The sequence below is a fragment of the Belonocnema kinseyi genome, chromosome 2 (genome assembly GCF_010883055.1).
Source record: "Belonocnema kinseyi isolate 2016_QV_RU_SX_M_011 chromosome 2, B_treatae_v1, whole genome shotgun sequence".
Classification (NCBI taxonomy): domain Eukaryota; kingdom Metazoa; phylum Arthropoda; class Insecta; order Hymenoptera; family Cynipidae; genus Belonocnema; species Belonocnema kinseyi.
This window is the reverse complement of record NC_046658.1, coordinates 168,841,814-168,867,340: the sequence shown is the minus strand read 5'-3', so window position 1 is coordinate 168,867,340 and position 25,527 is coordinate 168,841,814. Positions and strand designations below refer to the sequence as shown.

The 25,527-nt window shown below is 24.6% G+C and overlaps 1 protein-coding gene across 1 annotated transcript in view; it reads left to right on the top strand.

Moving 5' to 3' along the window:
* Positions 1 to 746: 746 nt before the first annotated feature.
* Positions 747 to 25,527, top strand: part of LOC117167517 (serine/threonine-protein phosphatase PP1-beta catalytic subunit) — a 48,877-nt gene continuing 24,096 nt past the window's right edge. Inside the window, exons 1-2 of the mRNA XM_033352517.1 lie at positions 747 to 826; positions 21,840 to 22,327. Of these exons, the coding sequence (XP_033208408.1) occupies positions 775 to 826; positions 21,840 to 22,327 (540 nt within the window). The 5' untranslated portion in view covers positions 747 to 774. The remainder of the gene's footprint in view (positions 827 to 21,839; positions 22,328 to 25,527) is intronic.

Here is a 25,527-nt window from a genome sequence, read left to right as displayed (position 1 = left end):
TTTCGAACTTTTCCTAAGTGAAAAAATGTGCCAAAGCAAAAAAATTGCATTGAAAATTTTCCAGATTATTCTTGATAATTTTGAGAATCTTGAAATCTTTTTAAATATTCTCGTAAAATTTATTCTTTCAATTAAAAACAAAAAAAAACATTTAAAAATCCAATTAAAAAAATTATTGTGTTAGTCTTCTACTATCTTTTAATGAATTTTGCAGAAAATAAGTTGAAATTTTGATGGTAATAATATTATTTTCTAATCCAAAAATTTCATTTTCGCAAATAATAACTTATAATTTTTTATTTCATTTTAAAATGGATTTTTCTTCAGAGTTTTTTAAAAAAGAAATAGTTTCCACTGATGATGCTGAAAATAAGGTAATTATATTTGAAAGCATAATTGTTATAATACATAATTTTTAGATTAATATTAAGATTTATTTTCCACAAGAAAAAGAATTCACCTTTTTAAAAAAATTCAATTTGAATTTCCCGCGGTCTGGTGATTAGTCATAAATAAAAATAATTTTTTTTTTAGTTTACTGAGCGACTTAAAATTTGCTAGTAAACTTAAAAATATAAAATACATCCTCAAACGAAGGAAACAATCCTGAAGATTAGGAAAGCGAGATATATTAGAAAATAAATAAGTTTTCTGTTAATCTGTTTTACCGACAGAGATCAATATTATTACTACGCATGCGCCTAGAGTTACTACTCGATTCGAAAACATCGAGTCAAAAGTCAATCAGTCCCAGTCGGTCAGTTGTAGGAAAAAATGGCGGACGTCGACTTGAACATCGACAACCTCATCCAAAGATTATTGGAAGGTACGTGAAAAAGGGAACCATTTCGGGAGAAAAATTGATCGCTTTGTTTTTTCGTTATCCCAACTCCGATTTTAAATACGGTTCTAGGCGTTCGGCATGTAATACCGTGAAAAAAATCGAGGTTCGATGTCAACCTTACCTCGAGTGTGTATTGTGTATATATTTGTTTGTTGTTAACCGCAAGTTAATTAAAAGGAGCTTCATCCCGGCTTACGCGTATTGTTGTTGAACGCCAAAAACGCTCTTTCTCCTTGAATGTTTTTCCATGAAAATGAGTGCGATTGTGCAAGGAAGGCGCACCGATTTCTCTCGGGGTTCGATTTTCGATCGCGAGTGATATCTTGCTCTCCTTCCCTAGATTTATTTTCTTAGTTCCTTACTTAGAAAAAAAGAAACAATCTCTTTTTTGTTCTTTTCTCATGCTACGCTTCGGGACCTTTTGCGGTAAAGTATACCACACCCAGAATGACCAGGTCCAGAAGAAAGCCAAACTTAAAGATATTTTCTCCTCGGACTTTGTTGGTACGCAATAAGGAACCATTCCACGTAGCTTTTGGACTTTTCGTTTTTATCGTTATGTTTAGTCGTATCGCCTTAACTCTGCATGGGTGTTTATCCGTTTGTGTCTGGATGCATTCTTTCAATTTACCATTTACAAATTAACAAATGACATTTACCACATTAACATTTTACCCTGCAGTGTTAAGACGTAATTTGTTTCGGGTAATCCATCCTGGCCACAAATCTCGACTGTCTCAGACAATTTTAGAAATCAGCAATGTTTACTGTCAAGGTAAAAAGGAAACATTACTTTTTCTCTGCATATATTTTTTTCGGTCGTTCTGTAACTTGATAGCTTCTTTTATTCAATTTTATATGTGAAAAATTCCGGTTTTTATGTTACTATTCTCTCATATTATAAGCGAGGAATTAACCACTGTTGTAAACTGGAATACACACTGTCATTTAATCTCTTATAATCTTGTGTAATCCCGGCTAGTCTTGGGTTTTAAGTTTCTTATACTCTTGTTCAAATATTTTCCTTTCATTCTTCTTCACTGTGTAATTATCAAATTGAATAATTGAATTAATTTTTAAAAATACAGGGTGTCTACCTGGGAAAACCTACAATTGTCAGATTTTTTTGGGACATTTTTCGATCGTGCTAAAAAATTAATTTAAAAAAAAAATAGTACAGCTTTTAACCATAAAAGATGATTTCTTAACTAAAACATGATTTTTTAATCAAAAATTTTAATTTTTTTAGCAAACAATAAGATTTCAGTAAAATACACGAATTTTCAACCAAATATTTTATTTTTTAAACAAGATAATTAATTTTCTACGAAAAAATACCAATTTTCGAGAAAGTAGATCATTTTTTAATTAAGATTTAATTTTCAAACAGAACCGAGAATTTTCACGAAATGGTTAAAGACTATTTTTCCACAAAATATATCCATTTTCAACGATATAGTGTCGGCAACCAAAGTTTAATTTTTAACTAAAAAGGATAAATTTTCAACCAAAAATAGAATAGATGAATTTTTATTTAAAAAAAAAATAAAATTACAATTTAAAATGATGAATCTTTAACTGAAATATTGAATTTTCAACCAAGAAGATTAATTTTCAACTAAAAAAGAAAGTTGTCAACAAAAAATTCGGAATATCTAGTTTCATTTTTATTAAAAAAATACATAGTTGTATTTTCAAAGAAAGTGATGAATTTTTAACTAAAAAAATAAATAAATCTTGCACTGCAATAGTTAAGTTTTCGACCGTAAAAGATAAATTCTCAACTAAAGCATTACTTTTTAACCGAAAATAAAAATTTTTTTGGCATTTTTTTTTTTCAAATCAAACCGAGAATTTTCACAAAATAGTTACGGACGATTTTTCCACAAAATATATCCATTTTCAACGAAATAGTGTTGGCAACCAAAGTTAAATTTTGAACTAAAACAGATAAATTTTCAACTAAAAATGGAATAATTTTGGATGTTATTGGTTAATTTCTAGTTAAAAAAGTTAAATTACAACTGAAGTAATGAAACTCTAACTGAAATATTGCATTTTCAACTAACAAGAATAATTTTCACCAGAAAAAATGTGAATTTTCAACAAAATATAGAAATTTTCAACTAAAAAAGATAAATTGTCAACAACAAATTAGAAATATGTAGTTTCATTTTTAATTAAAAACTATATAGTTATCTTTTTAAACAAAGTGATGAATTTCTAAGTAAAATAATGAATCTTCAATTTTTTTGTTGAATCATAGACTAAAAAGATCATTTTTAACTATGATGTTGAATATTTACCTGGAATAATTGAATTCTCAAACAAATAGATTAATTTCTACCAAAAAATAAATATTTACAACTAAGAGAGATAATTTTTTAACTAAAACTTGAATAGTTAAATTTTCAGTTTAAAAAATTAATGTTTAACGAAAATGATGAATTTTAAACTAAAATAAAAGAATTATTCAATTATATTATTTACAATTTCAGTTTGAAAAAACAATATTTTAATTAAAAAAATATAATTTACAAAAGCGAAATATTTTCCAAAAAAATTGTTACATTTTCAAAAAAACTGATGAATTTTCAACTAAAATCGATAAATTCTCAACTAAAACATTACGTTTTACCTAAAAAAAATTATTTTTTTAGCAATAAATACGAGTTTTTAATAAAATATACATCAATTTTCGACCAAATAGTTCATTTTTTAACCAAAAAGATTTATTTTATACGAAAAAATATAAATTTTCAGTTTAAAAAATTAATTTTAAAACAAAACAGACAATTTCTATCAGTTCAGTTTGCAATGCGTAATTCAAAAATCTTTTACTTTAGAAATTCTTCATTTTAGATGTTTAAATTATTCTCTTTTTAATCCATTTAATTTGAAATTTCGTAATTAAGAACAGAATAATTATTTATTGTTTAGCAATATTTGACTGTTAATTGAATACGAGTAAATTGAGGATAAATATATAAAGGACACAATTTTAATTGTTTTTAAAGAGATATTTAGAAGTTTTCAAAAGATTCTAAATTAATTTAAAACTTAAAATGATCTCAATTAATTTAAACGAAGTGTGAAAATTTTGTTCAGAACCTATAAACATATTTTTAAATGAAAAGAATCTGTTCTACCATTTTTAGAAAACCCTGCAATTTTTTTTTAAATCTTTAAACTCTTCCATGGTCTTTTTGGCAATTTTCTAAATCTTTTTAAATATCTTGTTAAAATAATTTTTCAAAATGAAAAATCATTTTAAATTTTCCTAGGAATATTAAGAAAATGTTTTTATTCTTTTGGAGCCTTTCATAATTATTAAAAAGCTTCTAAATTTGTTGTTTCAAATCTGCAAAAATGAACATTTCGTTTTAAATTAGGTTTTAAAACTTTTAAATATCTCTTAAAATTACTCTAATTTTTTCTAAAAATTATAAATGTGCAATGTTATTTATAAATCCAAATTTATAGGATTTTTTTTTAATTCGCAGGATTTTCTAAAAGTTGCAAGACAAATTCAATTAATTTGATAATTTATTTAGAAGTTCTAACAAAATTTCAAAAATAATTGAAAATTAGAAAAAATATAAAATAACTTTTAAGATTTTCAAATAAAATTTTAAAGCTTTTCAAGGATGCTCAAACTATTTAAAATGACAATAATTTAACTTCTAATTTAAGAACTTTTCAGTTAAAAAAAAAATTAAATTCTTAAGTTTTTAATGTTTCTAGCCTAAAATAACTTATTAATATAATTTTGAAAATTTTTAAAGTCCATTGTTTAATTGAAAAGTGTTAGTACCTTCCAGTTTATACGTGTAAATTATTGAGTATTTGAATAAAAAATTTTGAATTGAAAAACTTTTGAACTTTAATTTAAAAAGTTTAAAATTCAAGACTTCCACTTTGAATGCTTTAATTTGTTGTCTATTTTTTTTCTTTAAATGAAAAAACGATAGAAAAAGAGTTCGAATTTTTACTTTAAAAAAGGTCAGTTTTCAATAACAAAATTTATATTTTGTGCCAAATTGTTCAAATTTAAAGACGAATTTAAATTACCAAATGATTAAATTTGCAACTAAATCAATTTAACTTTCTGTAAAAAAGTTTTATTTTTATATAAAAAAAAAGATTAAATTTCGACGAAAAGAGAATAATTTTTAAACCAACAAGACAAATTTTCAACAAAAGTTTTGAATTTTCAAGCTAAAAAGACGAATTCTCTTTAAAAAACAGTTGAATTTTCAACTTTTTTTTTTTAATTATTTTTTTTATATATAAAGATTGATCGATTGAATGGAAATTTCAAATCTTTTATTAAAATAAGCTATTTTGTTAAAAAAAAAGTTTCTTCTTTGGCTGTAAATAAATGTTTGGAAATTTAACTATTTCATTTGAGACTTGCGCTATGTTTTTGAAATTTTTTTTTTATGTGAAATTAATTTTTTTTAACTGAACATGTAAATATTTCACTTGCATATTCCTTTATTTTCGCTAAAAAATCGTCTCTGTGGTTGAACATTAATTCATCTTAAATAAAAATTTAACTGTTTCATTTTTGACTGAAAAATTACCCCTATTTGAAAATATAACTATTTTTTTGAAAATTAGGGATTGTTATTTGTATTTTTTTTTTCTACTAAAAATTTAACTATTTCGTTTTTGTTGAAAATTCATATTTTTGGTTGAAAATAAAACTACTTTATTAAAAGTTAAACTCTTTTCTCAAAAAGGGTTTAAAAATATATAATTTTTAAAGGTTAAAAACCATTTTTAACTTATCCCAAAAAAAATGATTGAATTTTTTCTTGCTGTCGCTTCCTACAATATTTTTTTTAACTGATTTAATTTTAATAAATCATGAGTTATTTTTTTAGCAAAACATTCCGTAAGACTACCGATGTCAGATTAATAAATAAGCAATTTTAAAATATAGTTATTTGTTTAAAAATGTTTTTTTAAACTGATTTTAGGGATTTCAAAATATTTTATAGGGTTTGAAAATTGTTATTATTTTATTATCGAACGATTTTAAAACTGTATAAAATATTCTAACTAATTTGGAAGATATTTTACAAGATTACAAGAAATTTCCTGAGTTTTTAAGAATTTCAAGGGATTTTGAAAGGGTATCAAAGATTTGAAAAGATTTGAGGGAATTTGAAAAAATTTCGAGAGAACTCTAGAGAGTAAATGAAACGGAAATAAATTTTAAGGGATTTCTACGGCTTTTCATTTCTATGATTTCTATCGTACGGCTTTTTTTCATTCCCATGAAAAAGCATGTTCATTCTTTTGAAACCTTTTAAAATTCTTAAAAAGCTTTTTTTTAGCCTTCCAGAAACAATTTTTTTTATACTTGAATATTGCAATCCTTCTAAATAAAATAATAAATTCTCTAAAATCTTATACATTCTTTTTTTTTTAAATCTAGTACATGATTTAAAAAATCTTTTTGAACTTTCTCATATTTTCAACAGTTATGAACCTTTGAAGAATCTTTTTAAATAATTTAAAAATTTCTTAACATTTTGAAAATATTCTGAATAATTAAAGAAAAGTGCCTTATAATCTTCCGGATGCTTTTTTTGACTACGTTGGAAATATTTAAAAATATTCTGTTGAATTTAATTTTTCAAAATAAAACATCATTTTATATTGTTTAAAATTTATTTTGAATCTTTTCAAAACTTCTAAATGTCTCTTAAACTTACTGGCATGTTCTCCTCATTTTGAAAACTCACAAAATTGAAAATTTTTTTTCAATATCTCCTACTTTATTTTGTTTTTAAATTGTAGAAAATCATTTGAAAAATTTAATGAATAAATAAAATGGAAAGCAATTATAAAGGACTTTTTTATGTGGTATTTTATTTTATGGAGAATGGAAGTACCTAAGGGATTTAAACATTTTTAAAAGATTTCTATGAATGTCGCAATATTCAAAAGATTTTTTTAAATTTAATAGGATTTTAAAGTCTTGTAGGGTTGCTGGAAGACCTAGAAAAGGCATGGAATTTTGAAAAAATAACTAAAATTTTTTTATCTTGTGTTTATAATAAAAATAATATTATCATAATTTCATTATACAAAAATATCATCATAAATTCCAGAATTTAAAAAATTGTAATAATATTAGTGAGAATTATATTAATTTATTATCAATAATAATTATTTATTAAACTTTAAATTCATCAAATTATGAAGAATTTATATCAGATTATTTCCAAAATGTCGTATGTAATTTTGAAAAATGTAAAGTTTTCAAAATTCATCATTTTAATTTCATAATTTAATTGTTGCAAAATTTGAAGCCCCCTGAATTTTAGAGCATTCAAAGTTCACAATTTACAACATTAAAAATTTTAAACTCTTCAATTTTGCAAAATTAAAAAATTTCTCAATTTTTGTTTTCCGAATTGAAAGCATTCAATGTTGATAGCGAATTTGAAGCATTTAACGTTGATGCTTTAAAAACTTGAAAAAAATATTTCAACATTTTCAAAATGAAAAATGAAAGTATGGTTGAAATATTCGGATATTTAGCAAAAAATTCGGCACATTGTTAACCAGATATAAAAAATAGTTCATCCCCTGATTAAATATTTGAGAAATTGTTTTTGATTTCTTAAAACTTAGTTCTGATGTTGTAAAATAATGATAAAAGAAATTAAATGAATTTATTTTTCAATAGCTCGACGAGACTTTGTGGTCATTATGGATTAATTTAAACGAAGGCTTTACAATTTAATTTCAAGAAATTTATATCTTCGAACGTTTTGCTAATAAGGTTAAAAGTTGCACATAAAGATAAATGAATTTTCAATCAAATAATTGAAGTTTCAACCTGCAAGATTTATTTTCTACCAAAGAAGATGTATTTTTAATAAATTACATTAATTTTGAACTCTAAATAGTTGGATTTTTAACTAAAAAAATCAATTTTAAACAAAGTATTTGTATTTTTAACGGAATAAAATCAGTTTGACCAAAAGTAGAATAGTTAAATATCCAGGTAAAAAATTAATTTTCCATCAAAAAATAAATTTTCAACTAAAATGATAAATATTTAATTGGAATACTTTAATTTTCAACAAAAAAGATTAATTTTCAAGCAAAAAGCTTAACTTTCTACAAAAAATAACTATTTTTAAACGAATTATATGAATTTTCAAGTAAATAGTATTGACAGTCAAAGTTTAATTTTGAACTAAAAATAGTCAATTTTTAACCATAAATGGAATAGTTGAATTTTTAGTTAAAAAAATCAATTTCAAACCTCAAGAAGTTCAATTTTTACCAAAATAAGGTATAAACTTATATCAAAAACGAAATTTTCAACTAAAAAAGGTAAATTATCGACGAAAAATTGAACAGTTAAAATTTCAGTTAAATAAATTATTGTTCAACCAAAGAGATGCATTTTTAACTAAAATGAGGAAATATTCAATTATAAATAGATATATTTTCATTTTTTTTAATGATTTAAAAAATAGTAATTTTTAAAAGAATAGTTACATTTTTAAACAAATTGATGAATTTTTAACTAAAATGATGAATCTCTAAACTTTTTAGGGGAGTTTTAGACCAAAAAAGTAATTTTTCACGAAAATGATGAATATTTACCTAAAAAATCTCATTTTTCAATCATAAATTGAACAGTTAAATTTGCAGTTAAATAATTAAATGTTCAGTCTGAATTTTCAACTAAAATGAGGAAATATTCAATTATAAATAGTTAACTTTTCTTTTTTTTAAATTACTTAAAAAAATAATACTTACATTTTCAAAGAAATTGATGAATTTTTAACTAAAATGATGAATCTCTAAACTTTTTAGGGGAATTTTAGACTAAAAAAGGTAATTTTTGACTAAAATGATGAATATTTACCTAAAAAATCTCATTTTTCAATCATAAGTTGCAGGATTAAATTTCTAGTTAAAATGATTGACGATTCATAATTTTAGTTAAAAATTTATTACTTAGTTTGAAATTGTAAATTTTTTTTTAGAAATTTCTTGTAAACCGAAATTTTAACAATTATAATTAAATCTCTATTTTAATATTAATTCATGTCTTTCGTTTAACATCAATTTTTTTAACTAGAAATGTAATCCTGCAATTTATGGTTGAAAAATGAGATTTTTTAGTCCCTTATAATTGCTTTCCATTTTATTTATTCATTACATTTTTCAAATGATTTTCTACACAATTAAAAAAAAATAGTGTAGGAGATATTGAAAAAAAAATTTTCAATTTTGTGAGGTTTCAAAATGAGGAAAAAATTCCAGTAAGTTTAAGAGGCAGAATATTTTTAAAATGTTAAGAAATTTTTAAATCATTTAAAAAGATTCTTCAAAGATTCATAACTGTTGAAAATATGAGAAAGTTCAAAAAGATTAAAGATTTTTTAAATGATGTACTAGAATTAAAAAAACAAAAAATAATGCATAAGATTTTAGAGAATTTATTTTTTTTTTATTTAGAAGGATGGCAAAATTCAAGTAAGTTTGAGAGTAATCTACAAGTTTTTAAAAGATGAAAATTCAATTATTATAGTTTTCTATAAAAAATTTCTACTAAAAAGGCAAATTTTTAACTAAAAAATATAATTTTCAAACAAAAATTGAATAGTAAAATTTTTAGTTAAAAAAGAAATGTTAAAAGAAAAAGGTGAATTTTAAACTAAAACATACAAGTCGAATAGTTATAATTTTAGTTTAAAGAAAAAAACTATTTGAGTCAAAACAAAATAATTTTCAAAAAACTAGTTACATTTTCAAACAAAGTGATTAATTTTTTACTGAAATGATAAATATTTAATTAGAATAGTAGAATTTTAAACCAAAAATGTACATTTTCAATTAAAATGGTGAACCAGTGAAGAGAATAATTGAATTGTCTACCAAATAGATGAATTTTTAACCAACAAGATTATTTTCTACAAAACACTGAAGCTCAATTTTCAATAAAATACGTGAGTTTTCATCTAAAAAAGATTAATTTTCAAACAAAAATTAAACCGTTAAATTTTTAGTTAAAAAATTAATGTTCAGCGAAAGAGATGACTAACTTAAATGAGAAAATATTTATTTGGAATAATCACATTTTCAGTTAAAACAAATTTTTTATCCAAAATAACAAACTAAAAAAGAATATAGTTACATTTTAAAAGAAATTAAGGAATTTTCAAATACAAGTGAATATTCACCTATAGTAATGGAATTTAAAAGAAAATTCATTTCTACCAAAATAATACGAATTTTCAACTAAAAAAGATTTGTTTGACATCAAAGATTGTATAGTTAAAGAATATAATTATCAACGAAAGAAATTAATGTTAAACTAAAATTATGGAACATTCAAGTGGCATAGTTCTGAAAAAAACAGTTATCAACAAAATAGTTGAAAACACAAATATAAAGCTACATTTACAAATGAATCGTTTTCATTCAATTCTATATCACAATTTAAAAAAAATTCCCTAACTTAAAAATAAACGCCCTGAAATTTCCAAATTTTCAGATAAGGTAGACACCCTGCGCAATTACATTATCCTTAACGGAAAACGTCTTTTTGACAGTTTGATTTGTGTCTAAAAGTATTATTTTTACTCCAAAGGTAATGTTCAATTTTAGGAATAATAGTTAATAATTTTTTACGCGAATTTGAAATGGATTTTAATAGCAATTTTAAAGGTTGACTTTTACACAATCAAGTATTTTACATTGATGGCACGAAAAAAAAAGGAGGAAAATTATCTCTGGAGTATTAATTGTTCACGTATAGCCGACCAAAAAAAAAAAGCACGTAATAATCAATGTGCAGCGTTGCTAATTATATCACTGTATTTAGTTTTTGTTAGCAGATCTTCCTTTGATTGAAAAATTTCTTTGTTTGAAAAGAACAAAGTTGTATTTACCTTGCACGAGGCTTGTTATTAGAATACGTAGCGAAACAATTAATGTTTGATAGGATGTTACACAGCATTGGTCAACTGTAATTATTTCAGCTTGTTAAATGCAGTACATGTGGTTAAAGTTGCAAACTAGTGTGTGCAGGGCCAAATGCACGTTCCTAAATGTTAAATGAATTCACTCTCATGTCATATTTATTATTTTGGTTTCTCAATATTTTCAACATTTTTATCTAGTCTGAAAACTTGAGCAGTAAAATGAAATAATGTATCAGATTTTTAAAGTTAAAATAATTTTTATTAATTGTTATCTAGGTTCAACCAAATATAAGATAAGACATTTTTTTCAACAATATCTGAGATATGATAGATATGGTGGTTCTCTTAATTTCAGTTAGTATTCAGTAAATAAAGTAAAGAAACGACAATTTCATTTTTAACGAGGTCTAATTTATTATAATTTGCTGAGAAAAGGTTTCGAATTTTATGTTCTACCTTTTCAACCTTGGGACTAATTCAACCAATTGAATTAGTTCTCAAAAGCTGCTTCTCATGAGGAAAGTTGTTTCGATTTTTGTCATTCAATGTGTTTAAATTTAGAATGAATGCGACAAGTTCAGTGCCATTGTCAGAGAAAAAAAAACATCATTTTAAGCTTGGTTTTTTTTTTTTTTTTACTAAAAGAAATTAATTTTCTTTAAAACTTTCTTAAAAACTCAGAATGTCATTTACAGAACTGATATTTAAATAAACATATTATTGAAAAATTAAATAAATTTCTTATCTATTTATACTCTTTTTATTGGGACGATTTTCACTAGGAAACCGAAATCCAGTTGAAAGCGCTGTCAATTTATTTTCAGAGTCCATGGTTACGATAGATTCTATTTTCAGGATACACTATGTTCTACATTTCAATATCGTTGCACTCTCTGTGTTTTGCGCGATATAGATACGAAACCATTAAAGGCTTAGCTTTCCAATTAGTGCATTAGTTCTCATTAAATGCCCCCTGGTTTATAAACAGTGCCGGCTTTCTCAATAATGTTGACCAATTTTTAAAAAAGACATTCAGATTGTTCGGATTTTGAGCCAAAAAAGAAAAAAATCTTACTACGCGTTTTTCAGAAAAAACTATTTGTTCCTATTTAAATCATTAAAAATCTCATGTTTTTTTAAATGACGCAAAATGTGAATAACAGTTTATGGTGCAAAAATTTTCAGCTTTCTGAAATCTATTAAATTGTAACCTTTCCAAATTTGTATATTGTTTAATTCAATAAATTTTTGACAAAAATATAGAAAAAATAGACCAAAATAGCATTTAGTTTAATGAATTTTAACAGTTTATTTTGAAATTTTTTTTTTTTTTAGTTCACTGACTATTTAAAGAACATTTTCCATAAGATTATTTAGGTTCCTGAGGTTCATTACAAAGAAAAATGGAATTTATCTCTAAAATTGAAGAAAAGTAATTTTTTCCGATGAACTGACAGTGAATTTATTTGTTGATCGGGAATTTTACAAATTTTCAGAAGAAAAATCTGTCCAAGTTCGATTTCAACAGTTTTTTAAAATAAATTAGTTGAATTGATATCTTTTTAAATCATGATATCATTCAGTTTATAATGCATGATTCGAACATCTTTTACCTGAAAAATTATCTATTTTAGATTTTTATTTTTAAGCTTATATTTGAAGTTGAAGTTAAAAAATTCCAGATTCGTAATTAATTCGTCATTAAAGGCTTTTATTAAATTAAAAATATTGTTTCAGTCTGAATTATTCAATTTTTAACTCATTCAATTAAAAAAAATTGATTAAAAAAAGGTTTAATTATTTAATATTTAGCAATATTTTTCTTATAATTCAAGACGAGTAAGTTGAAGCCAAATATTTAAAAGTAAACAGTTTGAAACTTAAATGTTTGACAAAGAAAGCTTTAAATTGTTAAAATTTCGAAAAGCTTTTAACATTTGAACGTTGCAATTTTTATTGTTCTACTTAATAAAATGTTTAATTTGTAAGCGAAATTGTTGAATTTCGATGTATAAACAGTAATTGAACACGTATTATTTTTAGAAGAATTTGAGTAATTTTAAGAGATGTTTAGAAATTTTTAAAGGATTCCAAATTAATTAAAAACTTAAAATGATATCAAGTAATCTAAACGAAGTTTTTGAAGAAAAATTTCAGAACTTCGAAACATATTGTAAACTGAATAACATTTTTCCTACAATTTTTAGAAAATCTTTCAAATTAAAAAAAAAACCTTAAATTCTATCTGGGTCGTTTTTAATAATATTGTAATTCTCTTAAAATCTTTTTGAATATTCTGTTAAAATAATTTTTCAAAATGTAGGATCATTTTTAATTTTCCTAGGAATTTTAAGAAAATATTTTTATTCTTTTGGAGCCTTTCACAATTCTTAAAAAGCCTCCAAATTTGTTGTACACTGCAAAAATCTACATTTTGTTTTAAATTAGGGTGTGAGTATTTGCACCGAAATTTCGTTACGATTTACCAAATTTTTTCGGTAAACACACTTTGTTAAAATTATTTGCAAGCATTTCAAGTTCTCAATTAATTTTCAATACTTTTGAAACTTCTAAATATCTCTTAAAATTACTCTAATTGTTTCTAAAAAAAAAAATAAGTTCATTGTTATTTAGAAATCAAAATTTTAAAGACATTTTTTTTAATTCGCAAGATTTTCTAAAATTTGTAGGACAAATTCAATTAATTTTTAAAATTATTGAGAATTTTTGAAAAAATTTCAGAAAAAAAGCAAAATTTGAAAAAATTTAAAACTGTTTCTAGATTTCTCAAGGTTTTGAAATAAAATTTTAAAGTTTTTCAAGGATTCTTAAACTATTTAAAATAAATATTATTTAAATTCTAATTTAAGGACTTTTAAGTTGAAAAAATGCAAATTTAATAATATTTATTGGCCTAAAATAACTGAATAATATAATTTTAATCATTTTTAGAGTTCATTGATTTATTCTTTAATTTAGAGTATTGAAAATGTTAACCTGGATTAATATTTTTTAAACTTAATCTAAATCTTTGAACTCTATAATTTATGAATGTTTAAAAATCTGAATTTTCCAGTTTAAATTCATTAAACTTGAAATTATTCATTTGAAAAGTGTTAGTACCTTCTAATTTATACGTGCATATTATTGAACGATTCCATAGAAAATTTATGAATTTAAAAACTTGTAAACTTCAATTTTAAAAGTTAAAAATTCAAGAGTGAACCGGGGAAAAACCGGGAAATGACCGAGAAGTTTGTTCTTTGATTAACACGGTCACCCTGTGACAGGGAATTTTACAAATTTTTAGAAAAAAATCTGCCCATATTCGATTTCAGTAGTTTTTAAAAATAATTAGTTCAATTGTTATCTTTTTCGGTTATTCTATCATTCAGTTTACGTTGCATAATTCAAAAATCTTTTACTTTAAAATGTTCCATTCTAGATTTTATTTTTAACCGTACATTTTTAATTTAAAGAGTTTTAAAATGCTGTCTAGAAGACTTAAATAATTAAAAATTAAAAGCGTTTGATGTTGAAAATTTTTGAGACAAAAAACATTTTTATCTTATCAACTGTGAATATAAATAAATAATTTTGTTTAATGGATATGTGCTTTAAGTATTACAATGTGAACAATAATTGATTTGACAACACGATTCTAAATTCTTTCACAATTAAAGAATTTCAAGATTTTAACGTTAAAAATTAATCGTTTTCAATTCGAAAGTCTTAGTCATAAAAAAATGCAAACGTGTCTGATTTAAACTTTATAAACTATTTTCAACTTTAAAATAACTTCATAATAAAATGTTCGAAATTCAAGGCTTTTACTCATTCTAAAATATTTTTTCAGTCAAAAATATTCATTTTTTCATCCATTCAATTTGAGATTTTTTAATTAAAAATAATAATTATTGAATATTTAGCATTATTTAACTTTTCATTTAAGACGAGTAAATTTAAACCAAATATTTAAAATGAAACAATTAGATACTGAATTATTTGACATAGAAACCCTGAAATTTTGAAAAGATTCCAAAATAAATTTAAAAGCTTAATTTAAATAAATTTAAAAAATTTAGAAGCTGTTTACGAATTGTAAAATACTTCAAACGAATAAAAAATTTTCTTAATATTCTTAGGAAAATAACTTTTCATTTGAAAAAATTATTTTAAGAGAAGATTTAAAAAGTCGTCAAAACGGAATAAAAGATTCAAAAAGATTTTAAGAAAATTTTTGAAAACTTTGCAGGATCTTCTAAAAAAAGCGTTGGAAAAATGCAATATATTTTAAAAGATATTTAGAATTCTGAAAAATTTTCAAAACTAATTTTTAATTTGAAAAAATGTAAAACAACTTCAAGATTTTGAAATACAATTTTGAAGTATGTACAAGGATGTTTAAACTATTTAACATGAAAATAATTTAACTTCTAATTTAAGAAGTGTTCAGTTTAAAAAAATATTAAGTTTTTATGTTCCTAGCTTAAAATTCGTTAAAATAATATAAATTTTAATTTATTAAATTTTTAATTTAGAGCATTGAAAATGATAACGTGGATTTATATTATTTATCTGGTAAGGGTACAGTTTAATAGATTTCAGGAAGCTGAACAATTTTGAATTATGAACCGATATTCATATTTTGCGCCGTTTTTCTAGAAAAATTAGATTTTTAATTGTTAAAAATGAAAAAATCTTTTTTCCTAAAAATGCGTATTAAGATTTTTTTCTTTCCTGGTACCAAATATTATTTATTTAATTGGATTGGTCTTTAAAATAAATTTTTGATTTCGAATCAAGTGTTCTACAGAGTCACCGCAGGTCAGGGAAATCAGGGAAAAGTCAGGGTCTTTGAAAAAAATGCAAGTCAGGGAAAATTTCTGTAAGAAGCACTTTAAGTCAATGTCAAGAATAGTCAGGGCTGCCACGCGATCTCTTTTGTTAACTTTCTTCTTCTCAAATCACTTTTATTAAACTATAGTCAATATAGTCACTTTTTAAAGTAGAAATATTACTTTAGTCATTTTGCTGTCCATAAATTAATTTTTAGGGCATTTTAAAAGACTCATACAAATTTTTAAAAGATTTCAAAGTATTTTTAAGATTTTAGAGCCTTTTTAAAAATTAAAAGGAATTTTCGAAAGCTTTAAAGAGTATATAAATACAATAATTTGAACATATTTAAAAGGGTTTTTTAAAGATTTTAGGATTTTTGTACAATTTAGAGGAATTTTTTAGTGCTTTAAAAATGTCAAGAGGTTTTCATTTTCAAAGGAATTTTAATTATGAGCTTTCAAGAATTAAACAAGATTCAAAGGTTTTTATAGTATTTTAAAGGATTCTAAGAAATTTCGAACAGATTTAGATAATTTGAAGCGATTCTAAATGATTTTAAAGATTTTAGTATATTTTTTTTTAATCAAAGGAATTTTAATGAGCTTTAAAAAGCTTTATTATATTTTAAAGGATAGAACCTTGTTAAAAATTAAAAGGAATTTTTGACAGCTTGAAAAAATGTATAAATATAATAATTTGAAAATATTTAAAAGGTTTTCAAAGATTTTAGGCTTTTTTTGACAATTTAGAGGAATTTTCTAGTGCTTTAAAAATTTCAAGAGTTGCATTTTCGAAGGAATTTTAATTATAAGCTTTAAAGAATTAAAAAAGATTCAAATGTTTTTATGATATTTTAACGGATTCTACGAAATTTTGAATAGATTTAGATAATTTGAAGCGATTCCAAATGATTTTTAAAGGATTTCAAATATTTATTATTACTATATGAAAAAGAATTTGTAGCAGATTTCAATAACTTTAAAGGTTTCCCAAGGATTTTGATGGATTTGAAATATTTCGTAGTATTCTATAGATTCTACGATATTTTTACAAATTGAAAGGAATTTTTTAGAGGCTTAAAACATTTCAAGGGATTTCAAAAGATTTCAGGATATTTTTATAAATTTAAAAAAATGTTTTAAATATTTAAAAAATGGCTAGGGATTTTAATGGATTTGAGATATGTCAGTGTATTTAAAAAGATTCTAATCGATTTTTAAAAGATTTCAATAATTTGAATTGATTCCAAAGGATAACATTTTTTGGATATTTTTAAAAATTTTCCAAGGAATTTCAAAGAGCTTCAAAAAGTTTCCTGGTATTTCAAAGAATTCGAAATATTTTAGGGAGTTGTAAAAAATTCCTTCAGAGTATTTTGAAATGTTTCAAGCATTTTTAAATAAATTTTTTATCGTTTAAAGAGATATCTGAATATTGTAGGACTTTTCTTAAAATAGCAAAGAATTTTAAAGAGATTAACAAGATTTGAAGGGATTTTAAAAGATTCAAAAGGATTTGAAATATTATAGGGAATTAAAATTTTTTTAAATTGGTTTCTATAATTTTAAGGTATGTCAGGGTGTTTTAATAGATTCCAAGGAATTTTTGGTATATTGAAAAATATTCCAAAGAATTTGATAGATTTTAGGATATTCTTACAAATTCAAAGGAATTTTCTAGAGATTTAAACAATTTCAAAAGATTTTAAAAGGAATTGAAATATTCTAGGGAGTTTAACCAAATTTGAAGAATATTTGTATTGATTTCATTGATTTGAAGGTATTTTAAACTATTAGAAATATTTTAGAGTATTTTAAAATATTCTAAAGAATGTTTAATAGATTTCAGTCCTTTCAAGGGAACTGTAGGGCATTTCTTAATATACCAAGGAATTTTAAAGAGCTTTCAAAAGAGTTAGTGGGTTAAAGAGATTCAAATCTTTTTCTTAAAGATTAGAAAATTCTCAAAAAATTTGCAAAGATCCAAAGATTGTAAATATTTGAGGAAATTAAGAAAAAAATGTAAGGATTTCTTAATTGATTTCAATCATTTGAAGATCTTTAATTGGATTTCAAACATTTTAGGGCATTTTCAAAAATGAAAGGAATTTTAAAGAGTTTTTAAAAATTTTTGAAATATTTTTAATATCTTATAAGATTCCAAGGCATTTCTAAGATAGCAAGCGATTTAAAAAATTTTAATTTTAATTTTTAAAAAATTTTAATATGAATTTATTTGGAATTCACCCTGCATGTTTCATTATATATTCTGAATTCTTTAAAATTTTCCAAAATTCTTTGCAATTCACTCAATTCTACTCAATTTTTAGGCATTCCGTCAAATGTTTTTGAATTTCTTTGAATATTTTGAATTTCCTTTCGTACGTACTGAATTCAATTAATTTTTTTATAGTTTTGAATTGTTTTTAATTCATGTGATAGAATTTTTTGAAATTCAAAAATCTTTTTTCCAAACAATTAAAATTATTCAGAATATAACTTTAATTCTGCTGAAGTCTTATGAATCAAACTCTTCTGAATTCTTTTAAATTCAGAAGAAAATTAGTTATTTTTTGGGTAAAAATGTGTCACTTTCAGTCACTATTTCGGTGCAGATAGCTCATTTTTTCAAGTAAATTAGACTTTGACAGACCGTAATATAATAAATTTAAAATAAAACAATTGTATGTTATTTTATTCAGTATCAGAGAACCATAAAAATGAAATTTATCAGCCGCTCTATTCTATCCGAAGATGTTTGATGTAATTTAAAAAATGACATCACACTTCTCTGAGGTTGTCGTGAAAATAGACTATTGCTTAATTGTTACGAGATAAATATGTAAATTCGAAATAATTGTTTAACTAACTTTTTTTCACATTCAAATGACCTTGTTGATGTTGAGTTTTCCAATAATCATTATGACACCAATTCAGCCGTGTAGTAAAGTTCGCCATGGCTGTCTAAAAATACAGCAACTGTACTGTAACTGGACGACAATCATCTGGTGGTCACTTATTTCTATAAAAAAAAGTGCGCTTCAAAGAAAGTCCTTCGCATTGATTTTTTGCTAACGGAATAGTCCTTTGAATGCTTCTGTCTGTATAGTTTCCTTCGTGTTAGAGTACTTTAGTAGTATTAATAAGTACAATAAACAAACTTTGGGAGTTTTGATATTTGATTGATCAGTTATTTTTATAGAACGCTACAAATGAAAATTTCATACTGTAGCCCATTTTCCAAAAAATTTTCCCAACAAACTTGAATTTAAATTATTTTTTCATTACAGAATAAATAAAGAGATTTCAGGCAACTTTTTGTAGACTGTACCAATTATTTTATAGATTGCTATAAACTGACTTCAATATTCTAAATAATTATATAAGTTTTTTATTTCTTCTCAACTAATATAAAATGTTAAAGAATACATTTTTTGTTTTATTCAACTTAGAAATTTAAAAAATGATTAGTTGAAAATTTCGATGGTAATTCAGTTTTAAAATTAAAATTAGTTATGTTCATGCAATGGATTTTTCGAGGGAAACCACTTGGCTTGTAAATGTCAATCAGATTTCAGGAGGTTACAAAATATTTCAAAATATTTTCAAGATTTTAAATTCCTTTTTTTTAGAAAATTTCAAAAACAAAGATTGCAGAAAAATTTCACAAATGTTTCAAAAGATTTTAAAGATTTCAAAGATTCAAAAAAGGCGTGTACGCTAGATTAACAAGATTACAAAAAAAGTCCCCAAAGATTTCGAACATTTCATAAAAATCTCAAGGATTTCAAAGATTTTGAAGATTTTTAAACTTTCAAAGGATTTCAAGTACTTCAAAGATTTTAAAAAGATTATAGTAAGCCAGATTTCTAAAGATTTAACAAGGATTTCAAATTAATACAAAAGATTTCAGAAATATTTCACACATATTAGATACAAATTTCATAAATATTTCAAAAAAATACAAGAATTTTAAATATTTTAAACTATTTCAAATTTTTTAAGATTTGAAAAATGTTTTTAAATAATCAATTACTCCAAACGAATACAAAAGATTTCACAAATATTTAGAAGATTTCAAAAAGGGCACACCAGATATTAAAGATTTCAAAACTCGCAAAGATTTTAAATGACATACATTTTTTTAGAAGATTTTATAAACATTAAAAAAAATTCAGTTACTTCAAACGAATACAAAAAATTTAAGAAAGATTTTACAAAAATTTAAAAGATTTCATAAAAATTTCATAAAGAATACAGAATACAAGAATTTCCAAGATTCCAAAAAGGGATTTTTAATATTTCAAAGAATTCATAAGGCTTCAAAAATATGTCAAAGATTTCAAACGAATTTAAACATATTTTTTTAAAGAAGATCTCAAAAATTTTCAAAATTTTTTAGAAGATTGAAAAAGATTTCACAATGGTTTTTAATATTTAAATGGTTTCAAACGAATACAAAAGATTTCACAAAGATTAGGAAAGAATTGCACAAATATTTCAAAGGTTTCAAAGATTTCATAATTTTTTTTTTAATTCTAAAAGATTTCACAGAAATTTCAAGATTTCGCAAAGGTTTTAAATACTTCAAAAAATTGCAACGAATTTACAGACATTTTAAAAGATTTCAATATTAATTATTTATTTCTAAAATATTCGTCTTTTTGACTTGACGATTTTTCCGCAGTTTTATTTCGCTCTTAGTCTGCTGTTTTCTTTAAAATGTTTTATTTTGGTTTTAAAATTCAACCATTTGGTTAAAAATTATATTTCTTTGTAATTTATTATTATAAACTATTTGCTTGAAAATTAGAGTATTTCGTTGATTTAGATTTAAATTCATATTTATTGTTATAAAAATAATCTGTTAAGCTGTTTTGTTGATTTAGAATAAAAATTCATATTTGTTGGTATAAAAATAATCTTTTTTTGTTGCAAATAAACTTTCTTGTTGAAAATTCAACTTTTATTTTTAAACTGTCTTCTCGAAAATTCATCTTGGCTTGAAGATTGTTCAAGCAGTATTACTTATTCTTAATCTTCTTTATTGGTGGTAAAAATTCTACTCTTTTTTTCTTTTAATTCAACTATTTTGATTTTTTTTAAAACATCTCGTTGTAAATTCAACTGCCTTTTGTAAAATTCGTCATTTTGTTTTAAAAATGCAACTATTTGGTTAAAAATGAAACTGTTTTGTTGAAATTCGTCTGTTTGGCTTGAAAGTTCAACTATTTGTTTAAAAATTAATTCTTTAGGTTGTAAACTCAACTATTTGGTTAAAAATTAGACTATTTTATTGAAAATTCGTTCCTTCTGCATTAAACTTCAAATATTTGGTTAACTATTTTGATAAAAAATGAATCTTTTTTGTTTTAATTCAACTGTTTGGTTAAAAATGAAGCCATTTTGTTGAAATTCATAGCTTGCTTGAAAATTCAACTATTTAATAAAAAATTAGTTTATTTCCGTTGAAAATTGGACTATTTGGTTAAAAATTAGATTATTTTGTTGAAAATTCGCCGGGTTTTCAAAAAACTTCAGCTATTTGTTTAAAAATGATTTAATTTGGTCGAAATTTGATTGAAATTTGGTTGAAAATGTAACTATTTTGTTGAAAATTTAAATGTATACTTTAAAATTGGTTATTTTGGTTGAAAAATTCAACTATTTGGTTAAAAATTAATTTCTTTTGGTTCAAAATTCAACCATTTTGTTAAATGTTCACATTTTTGTTGTGAAAATTCAACTTTTCGTTTTAAACTGTCTTCTAAAAAATGCGTCTTTTTGACTTGAAGATGTTTCAAGTTCTTTTATTTTGCAATAAATTGGATGAAAAAATAAATTATTTTGTTGAAACTTCAATATATTTCAACTTGAAATATTAGAAATTAAAAGCGTGCTACATTGAATTTAATATAGTACCCACATTAATTTTATCCAACAGAATTTATTTTCCTATTGTTTCCCCTTTTTCCTGAAAAATCACCCTATGCAGTCTGCTTTAACTCTTATAAAATAGATGCAACGACCCTATTGTATAAAAAATACCTGGAAAAAATGAAATTAGTAATTCCGAGTCTTAAAAAAAAGCTCCAAAGTATGGTCCGATTAGACTTGTTAGCTTTGTCTCTGACTCTGAAGCACGTTCACTCTTTAATGAAGAATGAACTTTGAATTTTCGTCTAGTTCGAGGATGCCGCCCCGGAAAATCAGTTGTCATGACAGAGGCCGAAGTCCGTGGCCTCTGTCTGAAATCCCGAGAAATTTTTCTCCAACAGCCGATTCTTCTCGAGCTGGAGGCCCCTCTAAAAATCTGCGGAGACATCCATGGACAGTATACCGATCTGTTGCGACTTTTTGAATATGGTGGATTCCCTCCAGAGGCGAACTATCTTTTCCTCGGTGATTACGTCGACCGAGGAAAACAATCACTGGAAACGATATGCCTCCTTCTCGCTTATAAAATCAAATATCCGGAAAACTTTTTCCTCCTAAGAGGCAATCACGAGTGCGCCAGTATAAACAGGATATATGGATTTTATGACGAGTGCAAGCGCCGGTATAATATCAAACTCTGGAAAACGTTCACCGACTGCTTTAACTGTTTGCCGATTGCAGCCATCATTGACGAGAAGATTTTCTGCTGCCATGGTGGACTCAGCCCGGACCTCCAGGTGATTATGTCCTATATTTTATTCTTTATTTAGACTCTAAGTATTGACATTATTTAAATCTTTTTTGTGATAACACTATTTTGATTTTATTTTCAACAAAAATTACTTTAAAGACACGATTTGCTGACAATTGTCTGCTAACGAATCACAAAAGATCAGGGTAGCGACTTGACCGGGAAACCAGGAATTTTATTGACCGGGAAATAACCAGGAATTTAATTTTTTAAAGAAGAAGCGAATTTACTGAGCGGCGACTTCACCGAGAAACCTGTAACTTACCAGGAATTTAATTTAAAAACCGGGAATTTACAGAGTGGCGATTTAACTGGGAATTTTATTGACCAGGGAATGATTTGAAATCTAATTGAAAAACCCAAGAATTTACAGAGTGACAGTTTGACCGGGAATTTTATTGACCTTGGAAATGAACAGAAATTTAATTTTAAAAAAAGGGAATCTACAGAGCGGCGACTTCACCCAGAAACCTGTAAATTAACAGGAATTTAATTTAAAAAGCCGGGAATTTACAGAGTGGCGACTTGACCGGGAAATGACAAAGAGTTTAACTAAAAAAAAAAACGGGAATTTACAGAGTGTCGACTTGACCGGGAATTTTATTGACCAGGGAATGAGTAGAAATTTAATTGAAAACCCCAAGAATTTACAGAATGACAGTTTCACCGGGAATTTTATTGACCTTGGAAATGAACAGGAATTTAATTTTAAAAAAAGGGAATTTGCAGAGCTGCGGTCTTCACCCAGAAACCTGTAAATTACCAGGAATTTACAGAGTGTCGATTAAACCGGGAATTTTATTGACCAGGGAATAAGTTGAAATCTAATTGAAAAACCCGAGAATTTACAGAGAACAGTTTGACCGGGAATTTTATTGACCTTGGAAATGAATAGGAAATTAATTTAAAAAAAAAGGGAATTTACAGAGCGGCGACTTCACCCAGAAACCTGTAAATTAACAGGAATTTAATTTTCAAAACCGGGAATTTACAGATTGGCGATTTGACCGGGAAATGACAAAGAATTTAACTAAAAAAAAAAAAAGACGGGAATTTACAGAGTGTCGATTTAACCGGGAATTTTATTGACCAGGGAATGAGTTGAAATTTAATTGAAAAAACCGAGAATTTACAGAGTGACAGTTTGACCGGGAATTTTATTGACCTTGGAAATGAGCAGGAATTTAATTTTAAAAAAAGGGAATTTACAGAGCGGCGACTTCACCCAGAAACCTGTAAATTAACAGGAATTTAATTTAAAAAACCGGGAATTTACGGAGTGGCGACTTGACCGAGAATTTTATTGACCAGGGAATGAGTAGAAATTTAATTGAAAACCCCAAGAATTTACAGATTGACAGTTTGACCGGGAATTTTATTGACCTTGGAAATGAACAGGAATTTAATTTAAAAAAAAGGGAATTTACAGAGTGGCGTCTTCGCCCAGAAACCTGTAAATTACCAGGAATTAAATTTAAAAAACCGGGAATTTACAGAGTGTCGATTTAACCGGGAATTTTATTGACCAGGGAATGAGTTGAAATTTAATTGAAAAAACCGAGAATTTACAGTGACAGTTTAACCGGGAATTTTATTAACCTTGGAAATGAACAGGAATTTAATTTTTAAAAAATGGAATTTACAGAGCGGCGACTTCACCCAGAAACCTGTAAATTACCGGGAATTTTTTATTTAAAAATCCGAGAATTTACAGGGTGGTGATCTAACTAGGAAATAACCGGGAATTTAATTTTAAAAACCCGGAAATTTATAAGGTGATGACTTGACCGGGAAACCGGGAATTTTTTTACCGGGAAATTAACAGAAATTTAATTTAAAACCCAGGAATTTACCAGATGGTCACTTGACCGGGAAACAGAAAAATTCTCAGGGTTTTTTTTAGGGTGATGATTTGATTAGGAAACCAGGAAATAAACGGGAATTTTTGACCGGGAAATGACAAGGAATTAATTTTTTAAAATGGCCGGAAATTTTATTAACCTGGAAATTACCAAGAATAATTTAAAAACTGTGAATTTACAAGCTGGCGACTTGACCAGAAAACCAGGAAAAACGTGTGAAAAGTTAAACTCTTTTTTTAAAAATTAATTTTTTCGTTGAAGTTTCATAATTTTAATTGAAAATTCATCACCAGCCAGTTGCACTTTTAACAACAACAAAAAACAAATATTGAAGACATTTTTAGAATTCTTCATATTTACAAAATTTGCTACTGTGGATTTTTAAATAGTTTATATTATTAATAATAGAAAATAAAAATGCTGATTCTTTTTAAATGGAGTTTTAAGAGAAATTTAATTTATAGTTATGGAGTTACAAATGATTTTTGCATATTTCAATAGCATATTTTAATTGCATATTTTAATTTTTTACTTTGAAATTTTTTAAAGCTCATGAAAATTTCCTTGGAATCTTTTGAAATAATCTAAAATATTTAAAATGCTTAAAAATTTCTTTAAATCTATTAAAGTTTCTTGAAATATTTAAAAATATGCTCAAATCTTTAAAATTCTTTAAAATATTTTTTAAAAAATACATGTGTGGAAATACCCTAAAATATTGAAATTTTGTTTAGTTAATTGAAATAATTCAATTGTTGATAAATTATTTGAAATTTCATTAAATATGGTAAAATTCCATTAATTTTTAAATCCTTTTAAAAAGTCAGTATAATCCTTGGAAAATTTTTAAAATCTTTTAAAAATACTTTGGAATCTTAAAAAAAAATCTTTGAAAAATCTGATAAAATTCGCGAAAATCCCTCAAAATCATTGAAATCCTTGGAATAAAAATTTTTTTTTTGAATATTTCTTGGAATCCTATAAAGTACCCTGACATATTTCAATTATTTTGAGATTCCTTGAACTTTTTATAGATCTAAAAAATCATTTGAAACCTATTGAAACCTTGAAATATTAAAACATACTTTGAAGTCTTTCAATTCATGTAAATAAATTCTTTAGAATTTTATTAAAATAACAAAACCCTTGATCTAATTATATCGATATGATGTCTTTATAACGTTATTACAATAACAAAAAAGTATTTAAAAACTGTTACATAATTTATGGATGGTATTGGAAAATCAGGAATTCTTCTAATTGGAAAGCGAGGAGGAAATGGAAAATGTAATTACGGTGGAATGCTTTGCAATTTGAAGGTTTA